This window comes from Macrotis lagotis, chromosome 1, assembly GCF_037893015.1.
Source record: "Macrotis lagotis isolate mMagLag1 chromosome 1, bilby.v1.9.chrom.fasta, whole genome shotgun sequence".
In the NCBI taxonomy this organism is placed as follows: Eukaryota; Metazoa; Chordata; class Mammalia; order Peramelemorphia; family Peramelidae; genus Macrotis; species Macrotis lagotis.
The window spans coordinates 676,762,370-676,778,295 of NC_133658.1; the positions used below are offsets into that span (position 1 = coordinate 676,762,370).

The window sequence follows — 15,926 nt, forward strand, 5'->3', positions numbered from 1 at the left end:
AGATATATACAAAAGAGAAAAGCAGGTGTAGATAACAGAATGAATTTTAAAGTATGGATGAAAGGATAAAACTATCATTATGAATAAGTTTAGAAATTTAAATACTCTGCTTTTAGGAGAGCATAATTTCTTTTTTCTTTTTTCTTTTTTTTTTTCTTAGTTTTTGCAAGGCAATGGAGTTAAGTGGCTTGCCCAAGGCCACACAGCTAGGTGATTATTAAGTGTCTGGGGCTGGATTTGAACTCAGGTAGCTGGTGCTCTATCCACTGTGCCACCTAGCTGCCCCAGGAGAGCATAATTTCTAGCAAATATCTGGCTGATTGAAGTTCTTCATCAGTACTAGTCCTGTGATCAATTTCTTGAAATACTCATCCAGTTTTTTGTAGGTGGTGTGCAGTATACTGTTGTTTGTATTTTAACATTAATTTATCTTTTTTAAAAAAAATCATTTTTACATTTTTTTAACCCCAGATACATGCAAAAGTAAATCTTACATTTATTTCCTTGGGTTCCAGATTTTCTCCCTTTCTCCTACTCCACAGCCCCATTGAGCAAGCCAGTTACTTGGTGTAGGTTAAAAATGTGTTGCCATGAAATACTTTACTACAGTAGTCATGTTGTAAAAGTAAACATAATTCCCTTGCCCCCCCCCAAAAGAAAGAGAAGCCTCAAGAAAAATAAAGTGGTGGGGAAAAAAAAGAGTAGCACTTATTTAATCTTCATCCAAATTATTTTGCTGAAAAATAGAACCAAAAAAACTAAAAGATGCAGCAAATAGCTAGTATTTAATTTGTGAAGCAATTTATGTTTCAGTTAATGGATAAATCTCTATTTTTTTCTTTTAATATAGTGGTTCAATGCATCGAGAAAGACGCAAGTTTTTAAGATCTGCGCTGAAAGAATTAGCTACTGTCTTGTCTGATCAGCCTGGCTTGCTAGGGCCTAAGGTAATAATTTTATATTTATTTTCACTAAAAAAGTGACGTGTTGAAAAATTCTAAATTGAGCCATTTTCTTTGGAATAAGATTACTTTTAATTAGATTAAGTAAGAATATTTGGAAGGTACTTGAGAGGGTCATCTGGATAAATCTGGTTCAACTTAACAGAAATTTGCTTTTAATATACCTAAGAATTTTGGCTTCTGGTCCTCTGCTTTAAGATTTCTCATAAAGGGAGAACCCATTACTTCCTTAGCAGGCAGTCTATTTGATTTTTGGATAACAATTTATTAGAAAGTTTTTCCTTACACATATATCTGATATTTACCTTTCAACATTTTCTTCTGCTTACTCCTAGCTCTTCCTGTTAACTGTTTCTCTTAGATTGCCCATTCTTCTAAAGTAATTTTTCCCAAAGAGCAGAAAGTCATTTTATCTTGTCCCTTTATAGGATAAGCTTCCCTTAGTCTGTATTTGGACTTGTTATTCTGTACTTTCTCTTGCTCTATTTAAACCACTGACTTAGTCTTTAAACCTTTGTGTTAAAATGTAACATTTTTTAATCTTTTGTTTTTCAGGCACTTTTTGTATTTATGGCATTATCTTTTGCACGTGATGAAATCATTTGGCTTTTGCGTCATGCAGATAACATGCCAAAGAAGAGTGCGGATGACTTTATAGATAAGTATGTTAGCAACATTTTTTTTTACTTTTAAAGGACTGTTGGTGGGGAGGACTAGTGTTGAAGTAAAATTACTTTAAAATAGCATCACCATTAATCATCAAAAAATCTAAGTATCTACTGTGAGCCAGGCACTATGATATGTGGAAGAGACAGTCCTTACCCTCAAGTAGGTTTATACAGGGGTTAGCAAGGGAAGACATCACATAAAAGGATGCTAAAAAGCTAGGATGGGAAGAAGTGAGGTATGATCCAAGGAATGCAAGATGGTAGGAAGTGGTCTGGGAGCACTCTTTAAATGAAAGCTTTGGGAGGAGTTCTTGTTCTGCCCTCTAATTCTCCAGTCAGGGACAGAAGTACTGAGGGTACTGAGGTGTTAGACTAACCAGAACTGATGTAGTTTTTCTGGGATTAGTCTTCCTTCTGATGAGGAGGTTTGCTGGGGGCATGTTGAGTCCATTCTAAGGAGTATAAATTGGTGGAAAATACTTATTGACACAGTGGCCTTGTCTTTTGTCATAATTGTCCAAATTTGAAAATAATTTTTAAGTTAGCAAAATTTAAGCCTGTCAAGAAGAAATCTAAGATAAGAATTTTAATTTAGCTTTCAGCATTTTTGCAGGGTGTAACTAGGGAAGCTAATGTCAAGATTTATTTGTTGATTCAGCATAGAGTAAAAAGAACCAGAAATACAATTTATGTTTTAGCATCAATATTATAATAATGAAAAATTTTGAAAACTCTTGACAAACTGATGATAAATGAAATGGGAAGAACTAGGGCAATTATACAAAACCATAACATTGTAATTTATTTGTTTTTAACTAAAGAAAATGTAACCAGTTCAAGCATTTCCATTTAGAGATATTTTTCAAGAATTTCTCATACTTTTTCAATGAAAGTAACTGCAACCGCAGATGGTATTTGCAAATTAATTTCACTCTGTGTAAAAATACCCCAAAGTATCTAAAAATCAAATTAATCTTTGGCTAATACATTTAGTTCTTCACCTTTTAAAGGTGCCAGCCACTGTATTGGTGAAAAATGAAGAGTATTGAACAGAGATGGTTTCATCAAGGATGTGGAAACTTGACTGAGTCTTGAAGTAAGGGAAGTAGTTTTACAGACAGAAACGACTAAGGGAATCTATTCCTATATGTATATTTTTAGTAGATGGAAGTAGGGGTAGCATATTTATATAGGGGAACACAAACAGTTCTTTTTGACTTGTCAAGGGGAATATTGTGAGATATTGGGATGCTGTTAAATAGTTTGGGGCATGAGTGTGTATATTTATGTGTGTATTGTATTAGGAAGATGTGTGTGTGTGTGTGTGTGTGTGTGTGTAGGATGGATTTCAGAGGGGACTTTGGGTCAGGTGAGAGATGATGAGAACCAAAATTAGTACTGGAGGGATAATGAGAGAAAGGAAATAAAATGAATTCAAGAAATCTATATTAATAGGATTAGCCTTGAGAGGCATTGGGAAGAATCAAAGATGATTCAACTCAGGGTACTAGTGCCATCAGGAGAAACAGAAGTGAGAGGAAGGGTAGGTTTGAGGTGGATTTTCATAAATTATTTTGTAAAGATTGAGTTTTAGATATTTTCAGAAAATCTAGGTGAAATATAGCAGATAGAGATACAGTATGAAGTTCAAAGGAGATCAGGGTTGCAGTTATAAACTTTGATCATTTACCTATACCTGAAGAGGGGAAATTAAGTAATGGCAGTAAAAACAGTTTGGAAGCAACAATGTGGAAGCAAATAGTAAGTAGATTTGTCCTAGTCTTGTGTTTAAGAACATATGTGAATGAAAATATAAACACCCAATATCGAATATTGTGACTTCTTTAGGAGAAATTTCAGTTGCTACTCAAAATAATTTTAGAAGAAATGAAGATGAAAAGGGAGGGATAGGATAGAGAACAGAGAAAGGTAGAAATTGAGATGGCCTTGTGCTGGGTTGAATAGTGATAATGATAGTGGCAATAGAAGGGGAATTTTGATTCTGAGGCATAAAAGTTAGGAACTAGATATTTCTTTTCTTTTTCCATAGTGTTATTTATTTTTATATTATTTGCAAGTGAACTTTAATTTATTATTACTATTATTACAATAATTTTGTTATAAGAATAAGCATAACCCCCCCCAGATGAGAAACCTCAAGAGTAATGAAATCTAATTGATAATAATAGCACAGAATAAGTACCAGATAGGAAGATGCTTGTAGACTTAATTGACTCTGAGGCTGTAATTGGAATATCAATGTAATGGTGCCCTGTAAGATCAAATTTTTGCTGCTTGCTTAAATTAAGAAAGCCAAAGATCTGTATAGATCATATGGAATAATTTTTAAAAAGATTCATCATTGTGAGCAATTATAAAACATCATAAATCTAAATGTTAGCACTGAAGCACCCTGTATCATTTGAAATGTCTTCCATTTTAAAACCTCTAAGAAATGAGCAGCAGAAATGAAGCAAACAACTAAGGATCAACAATATATTTCATAATGTTTGGTCATTTATGATTTTTAGAAGATGATTTATGAGTTTTAAAATTGTGAGGTACTTTGCAGTGAAATTAAAGTATATTTAAATTCTTGCAAAATATAAAGAAAAAAGGAACTAAGTGACAGTGGATAGAGCAGTGGTGCTGGAATCAGGGGGACTTGAGTTCAAATTTTTTCTCTGACTTAATAACTATATTACCCTGGGCAAGACTCTTAACCCCAATTGCTTTCCATCCCCCCCCCCCCCCCCGTGTGTGTGTGTGTGTGTGTGTGTGTGTGTGTGTGTGTGTGTGTGTGTGTGTAAAGCATACAATAAATAAAAGGATATTTTGATTACTATGACAAATAATTTTTCAAATTTTCTTGATTTTTTTTCAAAAAGACACATTGCTGAACTGATATTCTACATGGAAGAACTCAGGGCACATGTGAGGAAATATGGACCAGTAATGCAGAGATATTATGTGCAGTATCTTTCTGGTTTTGATGCTGTGGTGTTAAATGAACTTGTTCAGGTGAAAAAAACTTATTTTTTACTTTTTCTCAACTATAACTACTTTCTAATAATTATTACTAATAATAACTACACCCATTTATATAGTACTTTATTTTTGTAAAGAACTTTTGAAAAAGTCTTTGAGGGAAGTATTTTTGTAAAGAACTTTGAAAAAACCCTTTAAGGGGAGGTATTTTTAAATATTATCTTTATTTTATAATTGAGAGCCTGAGGCTCTTAAGATTAAAGTGACTTGTGTTTGACTCACTTCTTGGGGGGGGGGGAGGATAAGATTTGAAATCAAGTCTCTGAACTCCCAAAATACCAAATTTACCTCAAAAAGGTAATAAGAAAGTAGAGGATAAATCTGGAAAGATAACCAACTGAACTTGAGGTCAGAATATTAAGAAGACCTAGGATCTAGTCTGAGCTCTTATGTTTAGTAGCTTGTGACTTTAATACAAGTCACTTTCACTTCACTGCTTTAAGCTTTAGATTCCTGATTTACAAATTGGGCTTGGACTAATAGAATTTTTTGACTCGAATCTTGCGTGATTCTGTGAATCTTTTGCTGTTTTTTACTTTATGATGTTTTAAAAATTAATTGTAAGGATTTGTAATTGTAGGATGGTTGGTGTGTTTTTGAACTTGTGTTCTTCATTCCCTTTGATTTTTTTTTTTTTAGTTTTTGGACAGTATTATTGCAGTCATAAATAATTTCAGTTTTGTTTTAGGATTTTTTTCTATCTCCAAGAGATGTTGACCGCCAATTATTCTGTTCTATATAAGTTCTTAACAATTCTGTCTAATTGAGTTTCTGCCAACAACGGAAACCACCCTATGTTTATTTGCTTTAGTCTATATAAAATAACAGCTGCTATCTTCCAAAAATATTAAGTCCATTGAATTTTTTAATCTGTTCTGCCCTTTGGTAGATAATATTGCCATATTTGTAATATTGAACTGTTATTAATATAACTTTTCTTTAGATTATAAGTGACTACTAGACTGGTATAAAATCTTTTCTCTTATTGTTAGAGGTTATTCAAATTTTTGGTGATTTCCTCACATTACCACTAGATGGAGTTCAGAAATTTCCATTGTTTAATTTTCATTAATATTGAATGGACAACTATTAACTTTGTCCTTTATGGGGTGGCTAGGTGGCACACTGGATAGAGAGAGAGCACCGTCCCTGAGGTCAGGAGTACCTGAGTTCAAATCTGGCCTCAGACTCTTAATAATTGCCTAGCCGTGTGGCCTTGGACAAACCACTTAACCCCATTGCCTTGCAAAAAAAGAAAAGAGAAAAGAAACTTTATCCTTTATGAAAGATAATTTGTGGGTTTGTGGGTTTTTAAAAATAAAAATATGTGCTATTTACTAAATAAGCCAAAGGGGTACATTAATTATTATTGACTTCTGTATTGTCTATGTGCAGGATTCCCTACTGTACATTGTGTTTATTCATAAAATTGGTACTATGGGCCAATAATCAATTCATTTTGATCATCTTGTTAACTGTTAATAAGTGCAATTGTCAAATTTTGCAGCTCTTAACATTGATCTTTTTTTTTAAAGTTTTTGCAAGGCAATAGGGTTAAGTGGCTTGCCCAAGGCCACACGGCTAGGTAACTATTAAGTGCCTGAGTCCAGATTTGAACTCAGGGACTGCTGACTCCAGGACTGGTGCTTTATCCACTGCACTACCTAGCTGCCCCAACATTGATCTTTAAAGTGATTTGTTTTTGTTATGGTTTCTGTTAAGTTCTTTCAGAAATCCACAAGTTTTTAATGATGACAAAACATCTTTTAGCTATTAAGTGACATATTGATCATTTGTCAAGTCACTAAGCTGAAAATCCATTGTATAACTTCAGAACTAATATTTTAATATTATGGAGTGAAGGCAGCTAGGTGGCGCAATGATCTTGGACAAGTCGCTTAACCCCATTGCCTTGCCCTTCCCCCAAAATATCTTAGGGTTGGGAAAGTTATGAATTCTTTGTTAAAGCCAACTTAAATTACCCTTTATTTTCCAATTACCAGCCATAATATTTTTATACAGTCATTTATTTAAAAATTTAAATCATGCAGTGACATTTTCTGTTTTTGTTTCAGAATCTTTCAGTGTGCCCTGAAGATGAATCAATCATCATGTCTTCCTTTGTTAATACTATGACATCCCTAAGTGTAAAACAAGGTAATAGGTCTGTTAGGGATGAAATAAAATAAACTTCATTCAAAGCTTTTTATTAAGTCTAATTTTCTTAAGATTCTTTAGTATTTATAATTTTTTTCTCGGATGCTTGGTCTATTCTGTTTTTATCTTCCTTTTTTATTTTATGAAAAATAATAAATATAAATGAAATGATCATGCTTAAGATTATGTGATCATGTTTAAGAAAATCCCATTTTACTAATTCAACAGGAAGTGTTTGTTCGGGGCGGCTAGGTAGCGTAGTGGATAGAGCACCGACTTGGAGTCAGGAGTACCTGGGTTCAAGTCCGGCCTCAGACACTTAATAATTACCTAGCCGTGTGGCCTTGGGCAAGCCACTTAACCCCATTTGCCTTGCCAAAAACCTAAAAAAAAAGAATTGTTTGTTCTTTACCTTTTTCTTAAAAAACACTAAAGACAATATAGTAGACATACTGTAATAAATTAGGTATTTAAATTTTAATCAGTAGAGGCAGTGTGGTTTAATGGATAATGTGTAAGGTTAAAGCTGTGTTGAGGTTTCTCAAACTTAATAGTTGCATGACTCTTGATTTTAAGCAAGTCCTTAGGACTTTTTTAGTAAGTGTTAAGGAATTCCCTGAATTTGTCTTTTTGAGTTGCCGTGTTTTCCAGAAATGCTAGACTCAGCATATAAGAGGCCCTGAATGTGTCAAGGATGAACTCCACTACCTCTTAGCTGACATAATTTATTGTTTGCACCCCAAACTGGGTTTCCTCTTTGTTTTTGGAAGGCAAGACAGATAACAGCCAGTTTGTGCCAGGCTGGGAAAGTACTTGTGCAGCTGGGTCTTTTGAAGATAATTGAACCTTCCTATTTTCATAGACTAGATGTTCTCAGGGGAAAAGAATGTGACTTTTGCCATTATCTTGCTCCTCTCCTTTGGGGAGGGGTTTTAAACTTTTTACCGTATCTTTCCTCTCTTTTGCTATGTCTCTTTAGGTAGAAATGTGTTTTTTCTTCCTTATGTTGTAATTTCATAAACATGCAAACTTCTAAAAAGACAACTCTTTTTCTTTAACTCTTTTTCTTTTAATAAACAAGTTTTCACAGAAGTCTCACAGTGCTGTGATTAACTGGTTGACATAAATCATAGAAAAGTTAGAGGAATTCCCTACTGGGAATTGCCTGTGCTAGTGAATTTGATTCTTCTACTATTCAGATATATCTGCATTATATCAAACTAGTTATTTAATTTTTAAATGGTTTAAAAAAGGGATGTTACTTAAGTCTTAAGTATTTGACATTGTCTTTAGATTCAGCTATTTTATGCTTAGGAAATCTAATGAAGTTTTAATCATATAAAGCATCCTATAATAAATATATTTCCCATGTGTAATTATTTTAATATAGTACAAGAAAGACTATGTGGTTTATTCCTTCAAAAAGATCACATTTTGTAAAAATTTAGTATTAGTATTTTAGGATTTTGCCTACATTTCCTGATAATAATGCAAAAATAGTTTTTTTGGGGAAGTAGCATGGTGTGAATAATCAGGAATAAGCAAATAGAGACTGTGGACAAGTCATATAACCTCTTGATGCCTTAGATGACTGCTACAAATATTGATCACAGAATAGGTACAAATTTGCCTTGTTAAAAGCAATTACCTTAGTAGCGGAATCTCCTAATTCCTCACTGAGAGACCAGGGGAAAAACACAAGTTTGATACCCAGAAAACCCTTAACAAAACTTTTTCTGAGTATATATATATATATATATATATATATATATATATATATATATATATATATATATATATATATATATATAATTTACTTGGTACTTTTTTCTATCTTAATACAGTTGAAGATGGGGAAGTATTTGATTTCCGAGGGATGAGATTAGACTGGTTTAGATTGCAGGTAAGAATGACTTAAATTTTGATTGTTGGTTTCTTTTTGCTTATCCCAGTTATTTTTATTATATGAGTGAAATATGTTAAGACAAGTTAATTTAAACCTTTATGAACAATTGCAATATAATTATGTATTTCTAAATGAACTCTGAATGAATCTACTATGTTAACATTGTTATACTTTTATAACATATTATACTTGTAGCACAAAAGATACAGAAATGTAGATTATATGTTAGTGCAATTAGATGGTCACAAAGCAGTGCAATTAGATGGTCACAAAGCTGTGAAAATTACAAGACCCAGAAGTTATGAATTATTTCTTTTCAAATTGGAATATTTCTAGTATACTAGAATAATGTATGGCAATTCCAAAGAAGCAAATTTTAACTTGATATAAGAAAGACATTCCTAACAATGAGAACTATCCAAAAGGGAAATGGATTGCCTTGAGAGTTTAGTTGGTTCCTCTTCTTCATTGGAGATGTTCATGTTGTAAATTCATATGTTATTTCTTGTTAATGTACAAGTTTAGATGGCAAATGAAAGTCTTCTGTTGCTGGGATTTTGTGATTTTACAAGTCACTATTCTATAGGAATTTGTAAAATAAATATTTTTAGTTAGTTTTAAAACTAGCTCTGATTATGTATAGTCAAATACATTTCAAAAATGTGTTTTTCAACTGTGCATAATTGGGTGAAAAATGTCATTAATAACTGAGTTAATTGCTTATTTTTCTTGTAAAAAAATCTTTTGATTTTGTACCCTAAGGGTCTCATTTTTTTTATCATTGCCTGAACAATTTCTTAAATTCAACTTTCTTTTAAATAGTTTGATAAAAGTTATAATAATTAGAGGAAGTTGTGACCTGGTATAAATTCCCCTCCAAAATCAGAATGCATTGTCACAGAGGTTTTATTATTTGGGATATTTATAAAATATAGCTTAATAAAACACTTCCAAGGCTTTAAAAAATAATCCAGTTGATAAAAAAATTTATTTGAAAATCTTGGTTTAATGAATTTAAAAGAGGCAAAATTTAATCTTTTGTGATAGTGAGATAGGATATCAGGGGAATAAAGATTACCTTACTGTAGAGAGGTTTCAGATTAAGGTTTATAATATAGAATATTCCTTTACCTTTTTGCTGTTTTGGGAGATAATATTACTTGCAGGCTTCATTCATTCTTCATATATTCTACAAATGTTCCACAAACATGTTTGCTTCTAAGTTTCTCTACTTGGCAAAGAGATTAAATTTTAACTGTCTAAACTGGTTTATCTTCATTGTGGTAGCTGCATTGTATCAGTTAAAACATCTAAGAAATAGGAATAATTGTTCATAGTTAACAGCTTTTAAAATAAGTTTGATTGGAATAGGTGCCTTTTCTTTCTCTTCTGCAGTCTATGAGTAGAAGCAAAGGAGATAAATAGTTGAAATAATCTAAGGCTAAAGTTTAGTGAGAGATGAGTGGTGATGGGATCAAAGTGAAAGGTAATAGAGATTTGATGAAGATTTGAAATGATTAGCTACAGATTTGAGACTGAAAAGAGAAGAAAATTAAGTCATAGCATGGCTGATTGCCTGAGAAAGTCTTGAGAAGTGAAAGAATTGGAGATCTCATTGAGAGTGAAGGATAGTTTTAGGAGTAGTGAGACCACAGGGGAAGATTGCTTAATAGGAGATAAAGGTCAGATTGAAGGATATCCATTTCCAGTTAAGAAAGTGAGATCTTGATTGGTTATGTTGAGATTGTGTGACCCTCCCTATGTGTGACTGATAAAGCAGAGTAGGAAATGAGTGGAATTTAAGGAAACTGAGTAATTGGGAAGTTTGGGGGCTTAAAGAAGCATCACCAAAAGTTTAAGTGTTAATGGAGCCCAAGGATTGAGGAGGAAAGGAAGACTGTGTTGTTGAACTCTGAGAAAAGGGAAAAATGACCTGGGGGCCAGCTTTTAGCAGTCATCATGATTTGGATTGATTTATGCACATAAATGAAAACATTTTTCAAGCAATTCGTACTGGCTGCTATAACCTGACCTTTGTTACTATAACACTTTTAAAAATTTATTATGTAAAAAAGAACACTAAAATGAAGTAAAACACAAAATCAGTTACTGGGACTAGCTTAGAATCTGACATGTATTGTCAAATTTAGCTATGAGCTAAATAGCAAAGTAAGGTCGGTTGCTTTCCATATGTTGTATTTATCTTGTATAATTTTTTTATGTTGTCTCCCCCATTATATTTTAAAATCCTTGAATACAGGGTCTTTTTTCATGTTCTTTATATTCCCCAATTTAACCCTTTACCTGGAACATGGCAAGCATTTAATAAACGATTTATTCATTTTATTTTTGGATAAGTTGACTACTAAGTATCGGGAAGTTGAGCTAATAAGCGAAGTTACTAGACAGTTTCTATGATTATAAACTTGTGCGGTTACTTGCCTTAAAGAAGTTTCATGATACAATGAAAATTTACCCTCTCTGAACTTCAACTGGAGAATGGGGTTAATAAAACCTATTCAAATTCAAAGGATTGTTGTGATACGTTAATTTAAACTATTAGTATTGGTCCTGAATTTTAATGTGTCAACAAACATGACACATGCTTAGAATTTTTATGTGATGTATACACTGTCTCAGTATTATGCTATGCCATGAAGCTTTGGTGTTAGTGAATCTGTTTTATGATAAGATTCATATGAAAATCAAGATACTTAATTGGACCATAACAAATACATCTTATACAGGCTTTTATTCAATAGACAGTAATGTCCTATTATGTTTATTTTACAAATTATATTATTAAGGAGTTTGAATTTCTGGGTAAACTTAGCAGTTTTACTAAAACTTAAATGTATTGAGGGTAACTTTACTGTCAGTATATGTTTATAAGTTTTTTTCTAATGTTGATGATATACTATATGCATTCATTGATTGCTTAAAATGTTATGCTGATATAATCATAATTATTAAAATAATTGACCAAATAATACTGTCCTCTTTCAGGCATACACAAGTGTCTCTAAGGCTTCTCTTGGCCTTGCTGATCACAGGGAACTTGGAAAGATGATGAATACTATCATTTTCCATACCAAAATGGTAGATTCTTTGGTGGAAATGTTGGTGGAAACCTCAGATCTTTCCATATTTTGGTATGTTTAAATTTTATTTGCTATTTTTAATATACAATTTTCTCAATTTTTGCATATCTTTTCTGTGCATTAAATTAATAAGAATTAAACTTGTGATTTAACTGTTTTATTATTGAAGGGAATGAGAAAATATTGATGCTGTTGAATGACTGTTATTTAATTTTTTTAAAAAAAAATATATGACCTCAGAAGGTCTGCCTCAGGAAGACAGTGCTCAAGTATAGTTAGTGACTGGTTTCTAGGAAGTTTAAGAGGACAAGAAGTATTTAAGGTCCCTTCAGGTATGTCTTTCATTTAACTCATCCCATAATGGGGAGCCAGGAACAAATCCACTTGGGAGCACAGCTTCTGATAATTTGGAGAGAGGCATCATTCAGAATAGGCATGCTTAGAGAAACTTGGTGTTAGCCATGTCACTGCCTACAGGTTTGGTTCTTGTTGATTGCTTGGTTCTGGTCCTTCATTATTGAAGACAAAGATTTGAGGGTTTGAAACAAACTACTGTGTTTCCTTCTGTGGCTGATCAGATCAGTACAAGCTCGGAATGCTCTACTATAGTTAGGTTACAAATAGTCCACATGAACACCTGGAGTGGGTACTCTAAACTTTCATATATCACATTTCCATTGAATTGCTTCAATTCTGCCTTCCTCGTAGAGTGTGGCGTCCTCACTGGTGAGGGCATATCATGATGGGTGGTCCTGTGTCAGTGTCTTTCATGCTGTACTATCAATTCTAAAGTTCTTATGAGAGACCTTCCGGGTGTCCTAGTATCTTTTGTTCCCTTTGTGAATGCTTCCCCTGTGTGAATTGTCCATAGAATATAGGCTTTTTGGCAAAAATACTTCTGGCCTTCTAACTGTATGCCCAGTCCATTGTAGTTGCACTCTTTGTAGTAATGTTGGAATGCGAGGCAGTTGAACTCAGTGTCTGGTATCTTCTCCTGCTAAGTGATCTTTAGAATCTTCCTAAGACGATTTAAATAGAAGTGATTCAATTTCCTGACATGGCATCTAGTAGATTGTCTAGGTTTCACATGCATATAGCAATGAGATCAGCATAATGTCTGTAGATTTTCAGTGTGGTAGTTAGTCTAATACCTCCTCTTCCACATTTTCTTTTGGAGCCTCTCAAATACTGAGCTGGCTCTGGCAATGCATATATCAATTTTATTGTCAACGTTATACCTCTCTGGAAAGGACCTTGCTAAGGTAAGTGAACTCATCCACAGTACTCAGAACTTTTCCATTTGCCGAAATTGATGGTTCCACATATGGATGTTGTGATTCTGGCTGCTAGAACCACCTGTGTTTTCTTGGTATTAATTGTAAGACCAAAATTAGCATAAGCAGCAGAGAATCGATCTATACTCTGTTGCATCTCAGCTTCAGGGGCTTCATTGAGTGCACAATCATCTACAAGCAGAAGATAATGCACCAATACTCCCTCCACTTTGGTCTTAGCTTGTAGTTTTTTCCAAGTTTAAGAATTTGCCATCAGTGCTGTAGCTGACCTTGAGGCCATGTTCATCCTCATTGAAAGCATTTGATAACATGACTCAAAACATGTTAAAAATTATGGGAGCAAGGATACATCCTTGTTTCACTCCATGGTACCTAGGAAGAGCATCATCCACTATCCAGCACTCAGGCATGCATGCCATCATGGAACTGATAAACTTCTCCAGGCAACCAAATTTTGACATAATTTTCCATAAACTTTCATAACTGATGGTATGAAAGGCCTTGATCAGATCTATAAATGTTGTATACAGATCTCTGTTCTGTTCCTGGCATTTTTCCTGGAGTTGTCAGGCAGCAAGCAACATATCAACTTTACTTCCACTTTTTCTGAAGCCACACTGGCTCTCAGAGAGGCGATCATCTTCCATGTAAAAGATCAGTCTATTGAGAAGGACTCTGGCAAGAATCTTACCAGTTGTGACTAAAAGAGAAATACCCCTGTGGTTGTCACAGGATAATCTATTCCCTTTACCTTTATAGAGATGGATGATAGAGACATCCTTGAATTATTGGAGGATGACCTTTTCATGCTATATTACCTGGAAAACTTCAGTCAGTTTTTGGATGAGCAATGAACCCCCCCACCCCCACCCCATCCTGTAGATCTCAGCTGAAATAGAATCAGCACCGGATACGTTGCTATTTGAAAGGAGCCTAATGGCATTCAAAACCTCTTCTTCAATTGGAACTTCATTTAGGGACTGATTGTCTTCAACTTGAGGTAGTCAGTGACTTCCACATTGATTGATGATAGTCTGTTAAGAATGCTATAGAAGTGTTTAGCCCATCTATCTAGGATCATATCCCTATCATTTGATCAATGTAGATTCATCAGCGCTTAGTAGTTGAGATGCACTGTGGATCTTTGTCCCATAAATAGCCTTCAGGGCATCATAAAAGCACTTTGGTTTGTTACTGTCTACGTAAAACTGAATTTCATCTGCCTTCTTACTGAGTCAAGAGTCCTGCATCTCCAAGCTTCACTTGTACTTTACTTTTGATGGAATTAAATGCTGACTTCTTAAAAATGGTTGAACTAACCTGCTGGTAAAATTCATGTGGAGTTCTTGTTTTTTTCATTTAGCAGCTTTTGATTTTTCCCCATCATTTTCATCAAACCAGTCTTGATATTTGCAAGTGTTCTGATTCAGATGAGCAGATGCAGTGCTATACACCAGATCTTTGAAGGCTCTTCACTCCTCTGCTCCAGTGTTTCCAATTGTGTTTTGGCTCAGTTTTTCCTACAAGTTAACCACAAACTTTTCCTGTTCAGAGAGATACTCTAACCTTTTGACATTAATTCTTCTAGTATTCATTTTGCCTTAGTCCTGCCACCTTGATTGAATGTGAAAATTTAGCTTGGAGAGGATAAGCCTGTGATCAGTCCAGCACTCTGTACCATACCATTACCTTTGTCACTCTCACATCCTGACCTTTTTTCTCCTTACGATCACATAGTCTGTTAGATGCCAGTGTTTGCTATAAGGGTGCATCCAGAAAGTTTTATTATGTTTAGGTAAATGGAAGACCCTGTTTGTCATGAGGTGCACAAGTCTTCAATAATGGGTAACTATTCCTGTTTCTGTTTCCAACTTCATTTCTCCCAAGTACTCCCTGCTGTGTCTGATAATCTGAGCCTACTCTAGCATTAAAGTCACCCAGAATTTCAAACTTATCTTTTTATGGCATATATGGTATAGGGAAAGGAAAAGATTCAAGTTTGAAGGTATCAAAAATATGTGCTTTAGTGGAAGATGCTTATATAAGATACCTTATGCATATAACATACACACACACATATGTATGTGAGAGACACTTTCTGGCATGGGACAAAAGAAACAAAAAAAATGAATGTCTCTGCTATCAAGGAGCATAGTAAGGCAGCTTGTGAGCATTTGTGTGTGCACTGCCTTTCTCTAAATCAGTCAATGAACAACCACTACCTAGTATGTGCCAGGTACCATGCTAAGCAGTGGGCATAGAAATAAATACCCTGCAGGATAAACTGAAAATGATTAACAGAGTGAAAGGCACTAGAAAATTGAGGAAATTTGGAAGCAAGGGAAATGAATAGGTGTAGTTGAAGAGGGAAAAGTGTTCTAGGCATTGGGGGACAGCCAGATAAAATACATGGAGATGGGAAATGCAATGTCTTGTTCATGGAATAGTCAGAATACTTTTCTTTGTGAGGAGTAAGGTGTAGAAAGGGACAAAGTTATGAAAGACTTTGAATGCCAGAGGATTTTGTAGTTGATCCTGGAGATGATAGGGTGCCATATAGGAGTTTATTAAGTCAAAGGATGCATGATAGCATGGTTGAACCTGTTCTCTGGAAAATATGAATGGAATGTGGATTGGAGTGGGGAAAGAGTTGAAGCAAGTAGACCCACCAGTTGGTTGGTTCTTGTCCTTCATTATCAGAGAAAACTAAAATGACATCACTATGTTTGAGACATATAGTGTATCCAACAGTGGCTAATCAGACCAATATGAGCTCAGAATGCTCTACT

General features: G+C 34.1%; 1 protein-coding gene across 1 annotated transcript in view; it reads left to right on the forward strand.

Moving 5' to 3' along the window:
* Positions 1 to 15,926, forward strand: part of NCKAP1 (NCK associated protein 1) — a 121,156-nt gene that overhangs the window by 59,098 nt on the left and 46,132 nt on the right. Inside the window, exons 11-16 of the mRNA XM_074215555.1 lie at positions 851 to 947; positions 1,518 to 1,624; positions 4,519 to 4,651; positions 6,754 to 6,835; positions 8,680 to 8,738; positions 11,748 to 11,893. Of these exons, the coding sequence (XP_074071656.1) occupies positions 851 to 947; positions 1,518 to 1,624; positions 4,519 to 4,651; positions 6,754 to 6,835; positions 8,680 to 8,738; positions 11,748 to 11,893 (624 nt within the window). The remainder of the gene's footprint in view (positions 1 to 850; positions 948 to 1,517; positions 1,625 to 4,518; positions 4,652 to 6,753; positions 6,836 to 8,679; positions 8,739 to 11,747; positions 11,894 to 15,926) is intronic.